This window comes from Xiphophorus couchianus, chromosome 2 (assembly GCF_001444195.1).
Source record: "Xiphophorus couchianus chromosome 2, X_couchianus-1.0, whole genome shotgun sequence".
NCBI classification, from domain to species: domain Eukaryota; kingdom Metazoa; phylum Chordata; class Actinopteri; order Cyprinodontiformes; family Poeciliidae; genus Xiphophorus; species Xiphophorus couchianus.
Window position 1 is genome coordinate 5,487,962 of NC_040229.1, and position 16,653 is coordinate 5,504,614.

General features: G+C 42.0%; 1 protein-coding gene across 2 annotated transcripts in view; it reads right to left on the reverse strand.

The window, feature by feature from the left end:
* The window catches only part of cecr2 (CECR2 histone acetyl-lysine reader), a 44,397-nt gene that overhangs the window by 4,381 nt on the left and 23,363 nt on the right, over nucleotides 1-16,653 (reverse strand). The window contains exons 3-17 of one of the 2 annotated variants that reach the window (XM_028025971.1): nucleotides 14,386-14,569; nucleotides 13,379-13,506; nucleotides 13,161-13,241; nucleotides 11,789-11,856; nucleotides 11,553-11,713; nucleotides 9,507-9,596; nucleotides 9,281-9,431; nucleotides 7,712-7,841; nucleotides 6,928-6,965; nucleotides 6,756-6,847; nucleotides 6,543-6,669; nucleotides 3,720-4,090; nucleotides 3,483-3,623; nucleotides 1,858-1,968; nucleotides 407-1,106 (exon numbers count right to left, since the gene is read on the reverse strand). In XM_028025971.1, coding sequence (XP_027881772.1) covers nucleotides 407-1,106; nucleotides 1,858-1,968; nucleotides 3,483-3,623; nucleotides 3,720-4,090; nucleotides 6,543-6,669; nucleotides 6,756-6,847; nucleotides 6,928-6,965; nucleotides 7,712-7,841; nucleotides 9,281-9,431; nucleotides 9,507-9,596; nucleotides 11,553-11,713; nucleotides 11,789-11,856; nucleotides 13,161-13,241; nucleotides 13,379-13,506; nucleotides 14,386-14,569 — 2,573 coding nt within the window. The remainder of the gene's footprint in view (nucleotides 1-406; nucleotides 1,107-1,857; nucleotides 1,969-3,482; nucleotides 3,624-3,719; nucleotides 4,091-6,542; nucleotides 6,670-6,755; nucleotides 6,848-6,927; nucleotides 6,966-7,711; nucleotides 7,842-9,280; nucleotides 9,432-9,506; nucleotides 9,597-11,552; nucleotides 11,714-11,788; nucleotides 11,857-13,160; nucleotides 13,242-13,378; nucleotides 13,507-14,385; nucleotides 14,570-16,653) is intronic. The other variant, XM_028025980.1, reaches the window with a different exon arrangement.

Sequence of the window (16,653 nt, forward strand, 5' to 3'; positions counted from 1 at the left end):
AAGAACAAATAAAAAGAATTATAAAGTCTGTGTAAACAAAAGTATCCCTAAAAAAGGGCTTGTTGAGACCAAAACACCAGACTGACGACTTATTCAGTGTTTGGTAGAAAGAGAGAAAGGAGAAATCGGTAAATCATACAATTGGAAATTATTGAACGCAATTTAATTCAATCAAATAAAACCCCAATAAAATAGATTAAAGTTGGTGATTTTAAAGTGAATACATTAATCGTCAGAAGCTGTGAAAGAAAGCTGGGGAAAATAGGTAAATATTGATGACTATTGATTGAGCGACCTGCTGTGAGCGATAACTAAACAAAGCAGAGGAAGTTCATTCTTTCAGCGTTCAGACGGAAAACGTTCGATTTCATCAAACAGAAATGGAAGAATGAAAGGTCGTGTCTACCTCTGGGCTCCGTGTCCGCCTGGCCGTCTCCAGTCGGACCCAGCAGCTGAAGCTGTTTGGAGGGAATGCTGCCAAACCCTGATGGGGCCCCCGGCTGATGAAAGCCGCCAGCAGGGGGTCCAGAGGAGGCCGACAGCTGCTGCAGGGCCAGCATCTCTGGGCTCTCCAGCATGGAAGACGACTGAGTCCTGCTCGCCGGGTCTGACTGCAGCACCGGGGCCCGCGAGGCCGGTGGCCCCAGGGAGCTGGACATCTGATGCGGTGCGTTGGGGGGGTGCTGCGGGTAACCGGCGGCCTCTGGCCACGGCTTGTGTCCCATCGGCGGAGGCATGCCGCCGTAGCTGAAGCTGCGCTGGTTGGCAGCGTTGGGGTTCAGCCGGTCCTGGCCGTTCACGCTGGGCCAAATGCAGGAGGATGAGCCCAGGCCGGGGGGCCTCAGGCCGGGGTAGGGGAGCTGAGCGGGTCCCTCGGGGCCGGGAAATCGGCTGCCCATGGGGTGCAAGGAGCGCCCTTCGGGGCGCTGGTGGGACGGGTACATGCTGGCTTCGGGGGGAGGGCAGGGCTGGAGGGCCGTGGGGCGCGGCCCCAGGGACGGACCGTGAGTCGGACCGATGTAGGGCCGCTGCTGTGTAGGGCCCCCATTAGGATTTGGCCCCATTGGATACCTGGGGCCCATGTGATGTCCATCAGCCAAATGAGTCTACATAACACAAAAACAGTACTGGGTTAACTGGGCTGACTGGTTTCCATGCACAGCAGGTTTACTGGCAGAGAAACAAAGATTCCTTAAACATGGGGATCCAACATGTCATATTTTATACAGTTTTGTCTTTAAAGCTGCAGTAACTTTTATAAAAAATGTTTTTTCATGTTTGTTAAAGTCGTCATCAGACCGATTGTTATGAAATATTTTGTGAAACAAATCCATCTCCTCCGCCTCCTCCCTGTTACTGCCGTCTGAAGAATTGCACCAAAAACAACCAATCAGAACCAGGAGGAGGGGCTTAGCGCTGTTAATCAACCTCATGTACTCGCATAGTGTGCTAATGGCAGAGAAACAGCTTACCGTTACAGGAAACGGTTTACTCGTTGACATCAGTGGCCATGCTAACTAACCTAGCGTTCAAAACAGGATCTGCTGACAGGGAAATCTGTAGCATAGCAGAGAGGAAGGTAGCGCCAGCTAAACCCCGCCTCCTTCCTCTGATTGGTTGATTCTGGATATCACTGGGAGAAGGTAGAAGAGCTTGATTTTTTTCTTAGCGACGGTTTCATCAAATGTGTAATATATATATTTTTATAAAAGTTACATACTGCGGCTTTAAATACAGATTACCATGAATCCAACATGTAACAAATTGATAATGAGGTGTGATCAAACTGTTTTACTTTATTGATAATTCCATAGGAGCAAAAAAGGGGTGAAAACATGTTGAATTGAGGTGTTGTACCGAGTTACACCACAGGGTGGCGGTGCTTCCTGTGAGACGTTTGGTGCATCCAGGGCCGGATTTACAAGGATGTGGGTCCCTGGGCTGGAAACCGTTTTGGTGCTCTATCCACTAAAGAAAAATTAATTTGCTAATGTAAATTTCATTACATTACATTCATAGGTGAAGTCATACATAACTGATAACTGATGATACCAACTGATGATGGTAAGTTCAATCATCCTTTCACCACTAAAAAATGCTGTAACTCCATAATTTTAAAATACTTCAGTAATGTTTATTTTCATAAAAATCTAAATATTCTTACAACTCACCTGACGCGACTCTTCTATAAAGCACGATGTCTCCAAAACATGCATTTGTCAATAAAATAAAACCTGCGGGGCCCTGGGCTACTGTAATTTGCCCTGATAATTTCTTATTCTCTTTCCTAATTATTGGACAACTGCACATACATGTATTGATTTTATTTGTTTATTTTATTTATTTAAAAAAAATAGTAGTCAAAGCAGTTTAGCTATGAAACCATATTTATCTTTATACTATTTTTAATGCTTACAATAAAACAACGAAAAAGAAAAGAAAAAGAAAAATACTTTTCAACACGTGTAAATGAGCTGATGGTACAGATGGCGTATTGGCAGGGAGCAAGAATTAGAGTCTAAGTCTCACTTTTATTTAACTTTAGGATGGAAAAGTCTATATTTATGATTCCCATAAAGTTTTTTTATCATATAATATTTTTTATTGCATCAACCACTCTTATATGGAGTATGTTTTAAGAGTGTCATAACTGTTCTACTTTACCAGCATTTTGGTGTTAGCATGCTAGCTGCCCCGCTAGCTTAATGGCTAACTGCTAAACAGTTAGTGGTGATTGTACGGGTCGGTATCTGCCACATTTATACTGCATTAATGATGTTTCTCAGTCAGAAAGTTACACTTTCAGTGAGCAAAAGTCTTTAAGTTAAAGGTTCTGCATTTTAAGTAGTCGTGAAAACAAATTTTCCCAGAAGCCCCAGAAGTTATTGCGATAAACAATAATATTGTTTTGAAATGATTTTCAAGTAATATAATGGCAATAATGCAAGATCAATAAACTTTAAATTCTAATAAACATTTTACACTGCAACTGGAAGACATTTTAAATATCCAAAATAAATAAACAAAACAGAAAGACAACAGAAACAAATAAAAAGAATTATGGGTCTCTCTAAACAAAACTTCCAATCAAAAAAGGTTTAGTTGAAACCAAAGAACCAGACTGAAAACTTTTATCATCCACTTTTTGGTAGAAAGAGAGAAAAGAGGAAAATCACTAGATCATACAAAGGGAAATTATTCAGTTTGTTTTAATTTATCATGCAATTAACGTATCTACTGTTTATTGCAGCAGCTTAAATTTTAAGCAAAATAAAACAGTTTGTTTTAGTATTTTGTACTTTTGTATTCAAGCCGACGTTTGAAATTAAAAAACTGAACTAAAGCTGTGTTATTTGTATTGTGCACAGTAATAAAACATGTTTTATGCATATCCAGCTCTCTGTCAGTTTGGAGATCCCAGGCTGAAAAAAGTCAAAGACCTCTGGACTCAAAGTTTAAGTGTAGTCTTTATTATTTTGTACCTGCATATTAAAACTGTGAGGGTAGCGGCTGAAGTTGGGGTCTCCAGGCCTCGGGATGTGGACCGGGTAGCTGAAGCGAGGATCCATGGCCATCCTTTGAGCGAACATCTGCGGACCGGGAGGACCAGCTGGAGGACGGAGCTGACAATAAGACATGGAGACGTTAGTTTTGTTTAGTTTCAGGCTCAGGTGCAGATTCAGGCAGGTGGGGACGGGTCCAGGATGTTCTGTGATCACCTGCTGTCCTGGATGGAACATGTGCTGCTGGTTTGGAGGCAGGTCATGAGCCGATCCATGAGCCGGGCCTTGAGCCGGGCCGCTGGCCCAGTGGGGTGGGAGCTGCAGTAGGGGCATCCGGCTGTCCTCTGCCTCTGCAGGAGCGCTGCCTTTTCCCTGCGGAGTCCTCTTACGCTGGACCTGCTCCGTCGCCCTGATCAAGCTCTCCGGTCCTAAATGTTTACTGGTCCGGTTTCGCTTCTTGTCCTTCCGCTCTCGGTCCTCCCGGCTGACGTGGAACTCCTCGTCCGTGTCGCCATCCTCCGACGGGAAGTGTTTCAGCAGCGCCCGGTTAAAGCAGCGCTCCAGAGATTCGGCCATGACGGTGTATTCTGCAGACAGAAACCAGCCGTCGTAAAGAACACCAGACCTTCTGAACCGCTGAACCTTCTGGGAGGCGTCACGTCTCCTTTCATAAAAATATTCCAGAATAATTTCTAATATCTAGCAGCAATCAATTATTGAAACAAACAACTGGACTCAAAAAAAGGAAGTTTGCTGAAAGAACGGCAAACTTGCAGTAAATAAGCCAGCAATTAAACCAAAATTGCACAAAAAATCTAAACATTTTTGCATTTAAGATAAAAAACAAAAAAATTTTTTGTCTGTAAATCTACCTGTCTATCTTCTCAGTAGTTCATCAGAACCACCCAGAACTCCACTAGAGGAGTACTGGGTGGTTCTGGTGAACCACTTGGTTTTCCATTGGTTCATGTGTGGATCATGGTTCTGCTGAGGTTCTCTGGAGAACCAGAACCTTGGATATGGATCTGTAACTCTCTCCAGACTGATAGATGTTTTCTTTAGAGCAGGACATGATGTGTTGCTGTTTGAGCTCTTCAGGCCTACTTCATGCTGTCAGCCGGGTTCTGGTAGTGATCTCTGGCTGTCATCAGGTAAAATGTAACCATAAGCCTCTTGTTGATGAATTACTCTTCGATACGGGCTTGGATGTCTAAACTCATCATGTTTTTCCTCAGGTTCTCTTTGTCAGATATTTGAATGAGTAAAACAGGGGTGAATACTTTTATACCTTCGTCATCACAGAGCGTATCGTCACTGACCAGCTGGTCTGCTGCAGTCCGCTTCTATTTGTCCCAGCGACCAGGTCAGAGGGCGTGGGTTGGCCCCGTTGGCCCCCCCTGCCTCAGGCCCTGCAGCATCTCTCCTCCCCCGCCGCCCCAGCTGGATGGACGGCTCCAGACAGAGCGCTTAGGGCCTGGAATGTTCCTGTGGCTCTGCAGAGCCCGGGTCCCCTTCAGCACAACTCAATCGCTCCCCATTAATCACTGTCAAGGCTGCCCTCCAACACAGACCCCCTCCAACACGGACCCCCTCCAACACAGACCCCCTCCAACACGGACCCCCTCCAACACAGACCCCCTCCAGCACGGACCCCTCATCACCCCCCGGTCCTCCAACACTTCCCCCATTTCTACAGCAGCTGCAACAGTTCTCCCCTGAGAAACACATCGACACGTCCTTCTCGCTACAAACATGAAACGAAACTGATTCTGGGGCCGGGATTAACTTACTAATGCGTTAATTTTGATTAATTAATTACAAAGATTAATTAAAATGTTAATGCAACTAATCACCCCTTTTTATTTTTAACATATAAAAGGAACCTTCGCATTGCATGTTTCTGGTACGCCCATAAATCTGACGCACCGATGACAAAGCTGCTTTTCTTTTCATACAGCAGTCCCTCATAGCAACAATGCATGTGGCGACAGTGGAGAGGACAAACTCCCCTTTAACAGAAAGAAACCTCCAGCAGAACCAGAACCAGAAACAGGCTCAGCACCAGCGCCCATCTGCCACGACCAACTGAAGGTTTAAAAGAAGTCATTTTCTCTCTACCATCACGTTGCCGTAGTTACACCTAAATCTGCTTCTGATTGGTTGATCAGTCTCTCACGTTGACTCCTGACCAAGAAGCTTTAGCTACTGAGAACAGGTTTGTCTAGATCCTGGGCCAGACCGAGTCAGAACCAGGACCAACTGCCATCTGATTTTTAAAGGGCTAGTATCGAGTCTTTTCCAGACACATCGTGGAATTTTAAAGCACAATCAAGTAACTATGTTAGCTTCAGTTATTATAAAAATGCTATATGTCAAAAATGACGTAAAAGACATTTGATTTGGTAACTTAACACCTTCAAATTGGGACTTTATCTCTTTAAAACTCCTGCTCTTTCTGAAACTCTGCCTCCAGGAAGTCATCTCAGCATGGCTCCAATGTTAACCCCTTAATGTTTTAATCAGCATTGGTCAGAGAAGTAGCTCCTACAATGGCTCAGCAGTTCTCAGCTAATTACTGCTAGTTAGTCTGAAGGAGCTGAGTGGGGGAGGAGCTGCATCTTGAAGGCAGAGTTAGGTCCAACCAGGCCATGGAGACTGAAGGATTTAAAGAATCAAGGCAACACTCCAGGTTTGTTTATGATGAGATAATAACATTATAAGATAATGTTTAGCTCAGAAAAGTTGATTTTACATAAGAATGCGCCTTTCATGAAGTTCTGTAGGGCTCCATTTTTGTCTCTGAATTATGTTTAAACTACAGTCAGTATGATAACGCAGTTAATTGCACTTTATTATTATTTTTTTACATACAAAAAGTCCCAAGCCAGAAGCTTTGCATTGTGTTTCTGGTAAGCCTGAATATCTGACGCAACAGCAACATCGCCAGCATAATTACACAAATCAACTTGATTAATAATTGTAATGGAGTCCCACCACTAATAACTAATAACATGCATGTCTGTGAGGCTGATGGCTTACCGCTGTCTTCTCCGTTGTATTCCACACAGTTTTCAAACATGAGCTTCACGTCTGCAATAAACTCCTCCTTGGCGACGTATTCCCCGTCACCCAGCTTCTTTTCAATGGTGGAGAGGTCCATGGGAGTCTGGCAGGATGAAAGGTCAAAGTATTCAACTAGCCTATAAAAACATCATTAAAGATAAATAATTAACATTATATAAATGAATTTACCTGGATAATGTCATGGTAATTTGGGGCGTAGGAGTCGTCAACAGGCTCTAAGAAAGGCCAGGCGTCTTTGTGAGCTTTCAGGGCCTCCAGCACTGAACACAAGTGGGATCGGGTTAAACTCTTCGGCGCTGATGGGCAGCAGATGAGCTGCATTGTCATTTTATCAACGTACCTTTGTAAAGAGCGGTGCAGTCATCGTCAATGTCGTAGCTGTAGAGGCGAAGATTGGACATGAGAAACACTGAGTCAGATACATGAGCACAGCGCCTTGTTAAACAATGGAGAGAAATGGAAGGAAAATGGAAAAAACTCAAACATTTTGGCAAATAACAATCTGAAAAGTGCGGCAGAATTCAGCCTCTGTGTGAATATGTTACAGAATCACTTTTAGCAGCGAGACGTTAACTTTTTAACCAGTTTTCTAGAAAAAGTTAGACCAGTTTTCTTTCAGTTTTGCTTCAAGCTGAGTCAGACTGGGAACACCAGCTCCAGTTTCCAGTTTGAGTTGGACTTTGACTAGGCCGTTCTAACACATGAAAATGCTTTGATCTGAACTATCTCTGCCTCAATCTAAGGTCTTAATTTTTTCTGAGTTATCCCTGTAGTTATGCTGCAAACTGACCACCATGACTCGCGCTCTTCTCCTACTGCTCTCCAACCTGCATTATTTGATGTCATTTCCACTGATAACTTTATATTTTCTCAGTTTTACGATTCATGGAGGTTGACATAATGCTGCCATCAACTAAACGACTCCATCTGCTGCTGTTAACTTTTTACTTTCAAGTTCTCCTGGTTGAGTAATTCAGAAAAAAATTTAATTTTGAAAACCCTTCATTTTTCTTCCACTATCCCATAATACTTCACTTTGTGATGTTTTTATCAGTCAAAATCTTGATTAAACACATTGAATTTTGCAGCGGCAACTTGAGGAAGAGTTCGATTTGTGTTCTCACAATTCTTTGCTCTTCCGTGTCCGCCTGACGGGGGAAGACGGCTCCAGGTTCAGGAGTTCGGGTGGAAGATCTTTTCCCTGGGAGAGCAGCCAGGCCTTCTCCTCACGCATCTTCCGCCTCTTCGCTCGCTCTGAGGGAAACCAATAAACACACAGTTGAATCCGTTGACCACTTTAAAAACCCACCGCACAGCAGCTTCAGGAAAACGCAGATTCCCCAGGCTTTGAAGTTCAAGTTTAAACCGTCTTTGAGGCAGATAAAAACCAGACCTCAGCTGCCAGAGAGCAGCATCAGCGCCTCCGCTTCAGCTTCCAACATGAAAGGCCGAGCGGCCCACCAGACCCCCTGCTGGGTGGATTAAACATGTCTGACGGAGAATATCTACAGTCCACAGATCCTACTGCTCTACGGCAAGCCGTTTTAACATAAAATCAGATTCACTTACATTCTACATTTCTGAAATGTGATCAAGACTAGACACATTAGTTAATTAAGATATATCTAATCACGATCAGATTAGTAGACTAGTCATAATTCTAATTAAAAATATGTTAAATGTATTTTTAAATTAGAATGGTGCACATTAAGTTTTGGATATTTTGAAAGTAAATAATGACTCAGTAAAGCTAGCTTAGCGATATCTAGAACTGTAATTTTGACTAGTAATGATTCTTTTTAAGGTATGCCAAATAAATTAGAGATATCTGGAACTTTGATGGCTTTACTAGATATGGCAGGCCGTTTTAACATAAAATCATTCCAGATATCTAAACATGAGTTTTGATCAGAGACTATATTGTGACCAAGTGGAATGATAATTCAAGATATCTGCATTTACATGTTGACTAGTAAGACGAAGAATTCAAGGCATCTTAAATCACATTTTTAGGGTTAGGCCACCAAAAATTAAATTTTCAGATATCTGAATTAAGAAATTGGGCTCAAGTCCTCTGGCCTTGTCACTGAGCTGTCCAAACAGTCAGCTGCAGTATTTTGGGTTTCCTGCACTAGAAAAGAACAAAAAAAACAACAACAATAAATCATGCAAACTGAAATTATTGAGCTTGTTTTAATTAATGAGACTAACTGATTTATTGCTTATTGTGACAGGCCTAGTTGTATCTATTTGAAACTCAACCTTAGATATCTGCATTGTAATTACAGATGGTCAGAAAAAATCTATCTTATGCTAAAACTGCCTGCCATAGCTGCTCATCCATAGAAACATCCCTGAAGTTCCTCTGCTGGAGAACAATCAGCAGTTCGTTAAGCCCTGATAGGAGACATCAGAGGCAGGAGGGATCCTCTGATTAAAGGCTTTTCCATCCTGTTCGTAAATCATAAAGCTTCTAGAGTCACTTCGCCTCTCAGGGAGCAAACCACAGCAAAGGAGATGTGAAAGAGTCTGTCACTACAGGATCACACCTGCTGCTGGCAGGTTGCTGATGAGACGATAAAACAGTATCAACGTTCAACAATTACCACCAAACCCTGTTTATCTCAGATACTGTAGAGTCCAGCTGTGAGAAACATCTGGAGCAGAGAGCAGCTCCGCCTGCCCAGCCTCACCTTCCACAGCTTTCATCTTCTCCAGCTTCTCCCTCTGCTGCTCCTCCTGCAGGAGGCGCTCCTCTTCCCGGCGCTGCTCAGCCAGCAGAACCTGCCGGTCCAGTTCTTCGTCTTTCCGCCTCTCCTCCTCTGATCTGGCCTTCAGATTGTCCTGCAGGCATAAACAGGAGAGTCTTACTCTGCGGCGTCAGGAAAACACGCCATGCTCCATGTGTGCATGTCGCACCTCTTTCTCAGGTTTAATGTGGTTTTCAGAGAACCACTGCGAGGTCCGGACTGGCGCCGGGTCCAGTAACTTCTGCTTCTGCTCTCGCTCCTGAAGAAAAGAAAAGCACAAATTTAGTTCTGTTTCTAAAACTCAGACAGGGAAGATTCATTTTGCTCTGACTTTAACTGAACAGTATCACAACTCCTCCTGTTTGCTGATTGGCCAGGATGAAATTAAACCTGGAGAAATCGATCTCAATAGGAGAAATGACAGACAGAGCACTGAAGGGAGATGAGAATCAAGTGGATTTGTGTAGGAAGACGCCAGAAAGGCCAGCATCAAGTGAAACTAAAGTTAAAGTTGCCGGGGTTTTCCTGTGAAAGGGGAGTTTTTCCTGCCCACCATCACCTGCGCTTGCTCAGTTTGTCAACTGAACCCAAGGGTGGATGTGTATGTATGTGTGTGTGTGTGCAACACACGAGCGTATGTGTGTACTTGTTTAGCCAACTAACCAATGTGGAATGAAATAATTATTAATCGATTAATTAACTGGAGTACAGACTAAAAACAAGTCAGAGCAGTAACTAAGTCAAAACTGTACAAATATAAATGTTTCTGTTCCACCCAGAATGCCTTAAGTGGAAGTTTTAGCTTCACTTGGTTCAAATTCTGTAAAAATCTCATATTAGGCACATTCTACGTTCTAATTATGAATTGAAAACATAATCCCCAGATCAGTCCCACACTGTACCGAGTTGAGCAAAAAGGGTCGAGCTTTTCACCTGTTGATGTTAGAAGAATTGTTTTAGCTGCAGCTGACCAAGCGTACACCAATGGATTGATATTTTAGCATTTTAAGCAATAAAATGTTTGTTTTCTTATATAGAAAAAAAGCAACTTAAATATTTGTTTATTTCCATTTTTGATGTATTTCTAATATACAGAAAGACTTAAATTGATTAATAAAAAATCAGGAAGATCAGGCTTAGACTGTACAAATTAATGGAAGTCAATGCAGCTCCACACAAGTATAGTGAGACAGGTGTGTGGGTTTGTGTGCGGGGGTGTGTGTGTGTGCATTCATAGCTAGAAAGTAAAGAGAAGAAGAAAGAGGTGTGAGGGAAAGAAGGAGGAGATAAATGACAACGATGGAAAGAAGAAGAAAGGAAAAGGAAAGCCGTGTTCCCCATGTGCAGAGCAGCAGCCTCTTTAATTCTGACTCATTTCAGTCAGAAACACTGATGAATCCCCAGGATCGTCAGCTCCACCCAGACCAGTTAAACGGCTGCTGACATGTGGAGGGAGAGGCTTCAGCAACCTTAAAGGGCCAGTAACATGTGTATTACAGGTACGTAGTACCATTTCACAGCACAATCAAGTAACAATAATGCTTTCAGATGTTGTAAAAATGCTGTATATATTAAATTTGACTTCCTGATTTAACTCCTGATATTGGGCCTCTGTCTCTTTAAAAACTCCAGCTCTTTCTGGCTCCTCTATTAACCGTTTAACAACGTTTATACCAGCGTTGCTCTGATCAGCAGCTCCTATAAAAGGCTCAGCAGTTCCAGGTGTTTGCTAATTGCTGCTGGCTAGTCTGAAGGAGCTGAGTCTGGGAGGCGGGGCTAGGTCCACCCAGGCTTTTGCAATGCTGAATGGTTGCCATACAGATTAAAGGATTTCTCAAACATAAAAGAATCAAAGCAACAGTCCAGGTTTGTTTTTGATGCCGTAAAGCTCAAAAAAGCAGATTTTACATAATACTGCTCCATTAAAGTTTCAGTTACGTATGTGCTACTCTATTTTAGAGATTGACACTGAAAAACTACAAATGCAGAAATGCATTTTTTCTGAAGTGACTTCAAACCAATTTGAGTTTGAAAGAGATGGACATCTGAACAGATCTGCTTCTTGTTGACTTGGGGTAAATTGTTCAGATAAGGTTCTGCAGAGATTCTCTTCAGTTATCAGCCTCTGAAGCTAAATAACAACCAGATGAGTTTCTGTCAGAGGAATCTGCAGTAAGGGAACCGTGAGTGGTGCCGACGTGTTTCCAGCTCTGACCTTGTGCTCGATCATGCTGCTGATCTCAGGCAGGAAGTTCTGGCTGATGACGCGGTAAAGATGGCGGTCCTGTGGGGACGTTCTGTCCTTGATGCTCTCCGCCAGGCTGATCCACTGCTCCTCCGTGTCACACACCAGAGACCAGGCGCCTCGCTGACGGCCTGCCAGAGGCACAGCGGGGGTTTGATTCAAAGGCAGACATGATGATGGCAAATGGACAGGTGACCTGATCTCACCTGCGCTTGGAGGAAAGTCATCCAGCCCGTTGTCTGACTTCGCATCTGCCCCCTCACTTTCATCTTCACTGAGCAAAACAAATGGAAGGAGATAAATAAACCAATAATCTGCTGGAACGGGGATCTACAACACACCTGGATCAAAAGGCTGAGTCAGCAAATGCTGCCAAGGCCTGGTGATTACAGCTGCACATGTCATGACAGTATTTGTTTTCTTCCAGTGCTAACTAGAAACAACCAATCGGAGCCAGAAGGTGGATCTTAGCGCTGTCCATCATGTCCATGCGGCCACTGCTAACCTCCCCCATCCCGGTCCTGTCCTTGCTCTCTGCAGCACTACAGCTTGTCCCCACCAATAGAGGCTGTTATAAATGCTAAATCTAGCTAGCATAGCTACCAATGACAGCGCATAAAGTTTTCCTGTAACGGTGATTTGTTTCTCTGTCATTAATACATTTAGCAATGTGTTCATGATGTTGATTGACAGCACTAAGACACGCCTCCTGGCTCTGGTTGGTCGTTTTGTTTTTGGTGCATTTCTTTAGATGGCAATAGTAGCTCAGGACGAAGGTGAAGGAGATCAATCATTTCACATATTATCATTCTCAAACTGTCATGACATGGAGACAGGTTTAGAAAATATGTTAAAAAACAACATATTTTTCATAAAAACTACAGATTGCAGCTTTAACCATTCATCTCATTGGTTTTCAGGTAATTTTTATGATTATGTCTAAACCTTGCAAGAAAATCATTAAAAAAATATGAAAGTTCAGCCATGTAGAATGTTTTTAGGACAACTTTAGAGATGAAAATATGTTTTCACAGGTTTTTGTTTCGTTTTATAAATATAACAGACCAGCCACTGAGTGTAGAATCTACTGTTCATGGATTTATTGTTCAGTAGGTCCACATTTCTGGATTAAACCCCTTTGTTGCTCTGATGTAATGTTGAAATTTCATGAAACTGAATTCTGGGTCTGCGATGGACTGGCGACCTGTCCAGGTGTACCAGGCCTCTCGCCCGAAACGTTGGCTGGAGATAAGCACCAGCACCCCTCCGGACCCCGCTAGGGACAAGATGTAAATGGATGGATGGATGCTGGGTTCCCATTCCCTGTAATCCAGTTAGTCTGTGAGAATGAAGCTACATGATTTTGATCTGAATTACTGGAATAAATGTTGATGATAGGATTGATTTCTGGCAAGTAATTTGAATTATTTTCAGACACAGTGAAGGTTTTCCTTCAGGGAAAAACTCAGAGAGTGTAAGAATGATTAAAAACACGACCAACAGCATTTAGAGCTGCTGCGACAGTTTTAAAAAAAGCAGCGCTACATGTGTGCAGAACACGATACTGTTCATATTTACCTTAGATTATTGTCTTCTAGCTTTCGTTTCTTTGGTGGTCTTCCCCTCCTCTTCCTCTCTGGTAATGTTGGATCAAATTCACTGGAAGAAGGAGGAGTTTAATTAGCTCCTGAATGCTTAACGAGCCTGTAAACACGTGTTAACGCCCTTTTCCAATTACACGCTTCAACATCTACCATTAAACCAATGGAAACCTGACTGCTAACGTCTAATCTCACCTGAGACTCTCAGCTTTCCTGTACAGTGGCTCCTCTTTGTACATACGAGTGCCATAGAAGTACCAGTAGAGGGCGCCGTCTCCATCTTGCCCCAGAGGTTCTACCCTCAGGCTGTCTGCATCAAGCCCCTGCAGGAGGAGGCGAAATTCAAATCATATGTTTTGAGCAGTTAGTGATTAATGCCATTCAGTCCTTTGAACAAACCCATTTATTAATCCCGCAGAGACAGGATGGAGTTTTATGGAGAGCAAAGAGTGTCAAATTACAAAAAATAAATAACTTCTGAAATAATTACTTAAATGTGTGATTAATTTTTTAAAACTGAAAATGAAGAAATTATTTATTAAATCATGAAATAATTACATCTGGGTTTTCAAAAAGGAAATCTATACATTTAATTAAGACATGTAATTAATGCAATATTAAATAAACAATTTCTGTATTTATTTCAAGTTTCAAAAAATTTATGGCATTAAATAATTATTTCATGAGTTATTGGTTGTATTTTTGCACTCTTCACTCTACATATTGTCTGTCTGAGAAAAATAATCATAATAAGCCTTTTGATATTCTTATCTTTTATTTATTTTATCTTTTTTTGTTAATTTATTATTTTCAATAAAAATATTACATTTCTTAAATTACATTTTCTTATTTCTGAATACTTTTAGTATTATCTTAGATATATTTCATCACCATAGGCTCCTGAGTCTCTGAATAGGGTAGGGAAGTACAAGTCTTGGCTCCAGCCTGATAATAACCAAATTATTGGTTTGTTTTGTTTTCTACTTTGTAATGTTGTTAATTTACCAAAACAAAGTGAGTCAGAAATCTGAATATCAATACCGAGTTCAAACATAAAAAGAGATCCATTGGAATTTGAATGATTTCAAACTGACCAACTGCAAACATTTGTAGATTTAAAAATAAATAAATAAATAAATTTAAGTTAATGAGGAAAGCCGTTTTTTTTTTTAAACCACAACATGACTGAACGTTTAACGGACCTTCAGCAGGTCGAAGACGTCTGCAGCATCCAGGCGGTAGTCGCAGAGCCTGTGCAGCAGCTCCACCTGAGTGCGAGGGTGGAGGCTGTCGAACGGCCCGTCCCGCAGCGGATTGGGCTTCCCCTCCTCCAGCTCCCACCTGTAGCTGATGATGTCATCCAGGTAGCTGCTAAACGTCTGGGGGCTGAACACAACGGAGGCTACGTTACAGTCTGCCCAACAACTCTACAGAAATATCTAAGCTAGATAATATTCTTCAAATTTATGATGATTTATATGTGATGCATGTTTGAGTTCCTTGTCTTTATTAATATTTAGATTTAAAATAGAAAAAACTGAAAACAAGGAAGGCACAAAACTACTGGTGGACTTGATTAAAAATTTTAACTGAGTTACTTGCAGGATATGTAATTAATTTATCACATTCTGGTTGAAAACTACATAATCACAAATTAAGCAATACTTTCAATTACTGCTAATTAATTGAATAAACAGACATATGATCTCAACATCAAATATATTTATATCTTTTAATCTGTTTTTCAACCATCAGGTTGGAACAAAGTGTTTTTCTATCCATTCATCTTCCCCCAGTTTCTCTGATCATTCATGGAGCTTCTTTAGAAATCTGGACTGTGGACGCTGATATTAGTGTTAGCTGCTACATGTTTAGCATGCTATTTTAGCCTAGCATAGTTTGCTGATAGGCTAACTCCTTTTAGCACAACAGTCTTTTCCAGCGTCCCATCAGATCGTTTAGAGGCAGAAATTAAACCGCAGTGGGTTGAGAAAAGCAGCTTCATTGCTGCTGTTAGCGGATGTAGCTGGTGTCAGATTTACAGGCAAAATAGCAAATGACTGGAAGGAAGCCAAAAAATATTCAAGCTGAGCACTTTTGCATCAGTAGAAACTTTTATGGGTATTTTTAAAAAGATGCCATTTGAAAGCTACACATGCTTCAGCTAAAAATGTAATGTCAGTTTTGTCCTATGCTGAATTGTTTTTACTGTTTTATGATTTCAACTGTGTATGTTTATTGTTATGTATGCTGCTTGGACTTTCTATGTGATCTTCCCTCCCTGCCAGGTTGTTATTGTTAATAAGTATTTGTTTAACCAGGTGAGTTTAGTAACTCACCTGGTTAAATAAAGGTTAAATAAATACATTTAAGACCAGTTATTAACATATTTAAGACCAACTTGCATTTTTTTCTAATGAATTTAAAATATTTTAAGGCGTTGATTTCAGGTACATGAATGTAAGAGTTTTTGAGGATGCGCAGACACCCTGTTAAACTTGTCATGAGAGCTGGGTTTCTGCTGCTGGGTCAGGTATGAGAGATAAACCGGACTTCTCCTCTGCTGTCCTTGGGCTGGGTTTTATCTGAGCATCTGTGAAACTGCAAACAGAAAAAAGTGGCTTATCTTGACAGAACAGCGTGCGTTTTTCACACCGCTGCAGGCTTCCCCGGTCCCTCCTTTCTGCCCCGGCGCCTCCCGCCCCGTGCCCCTCCAGCTGCAGCTGAGCGTTTAGCGCGTGCAGATGAAAAGGGCAGCTCTGTGAAAGGCCGACCCCAGGATGCCAGCGCCTGTCTGCTCCAATAAAGCCGCCTGTCTTCCTGTAACCGGCTGCCTGGGTGGAAAAACTGGATCGGCGCTTGTCGCGGCTCCGCAGCGTTACGCTACTTTCTAACGATGGAGAGGAGTAGGAGGATAACAGATGGGGAATCCCCCATGAGCAGCTAAAAATATCTGGATTTGAATACCAGTCTCTGCTTATAGTCACTTTCTCCCATCATGAGAACACAGGAGAGAGAATGGTTTCAGTGGTTTTGCTGCATTCATGTAGAAATCATCCTAACACCTCACTGTTGTTGCTCTGGTGACTCAGACTTCCTGTGGAGCTTCCTGAGACCTCTGACTAATATAACGTGACATTTACATATGATGACTCAAATTTATCAAAATGTTTATATGTTGTTTTCTGCGAGCCGGATTGCTTACACACAAACACCATGAAAAGGTTAAGACCTCTGACAGATTTCTTCTGTTCTTACGTTTAATATCAGCCAAAAATGGCACCAAGAAATACAAGAACTAGTTTTTAAATCATGATTTCATCTATAAAGAGAGAAAAAAATATCCAAATGTGAAAAATTAAACCTCATAATGAGGTTTTATTATCAGCGTGGAGCAATTCTGGCCGACTCTTCTTTGCAGAATTGTTTTACTCGGCCATCTTGGAGCATTTTCCAACACAGGCGGCATG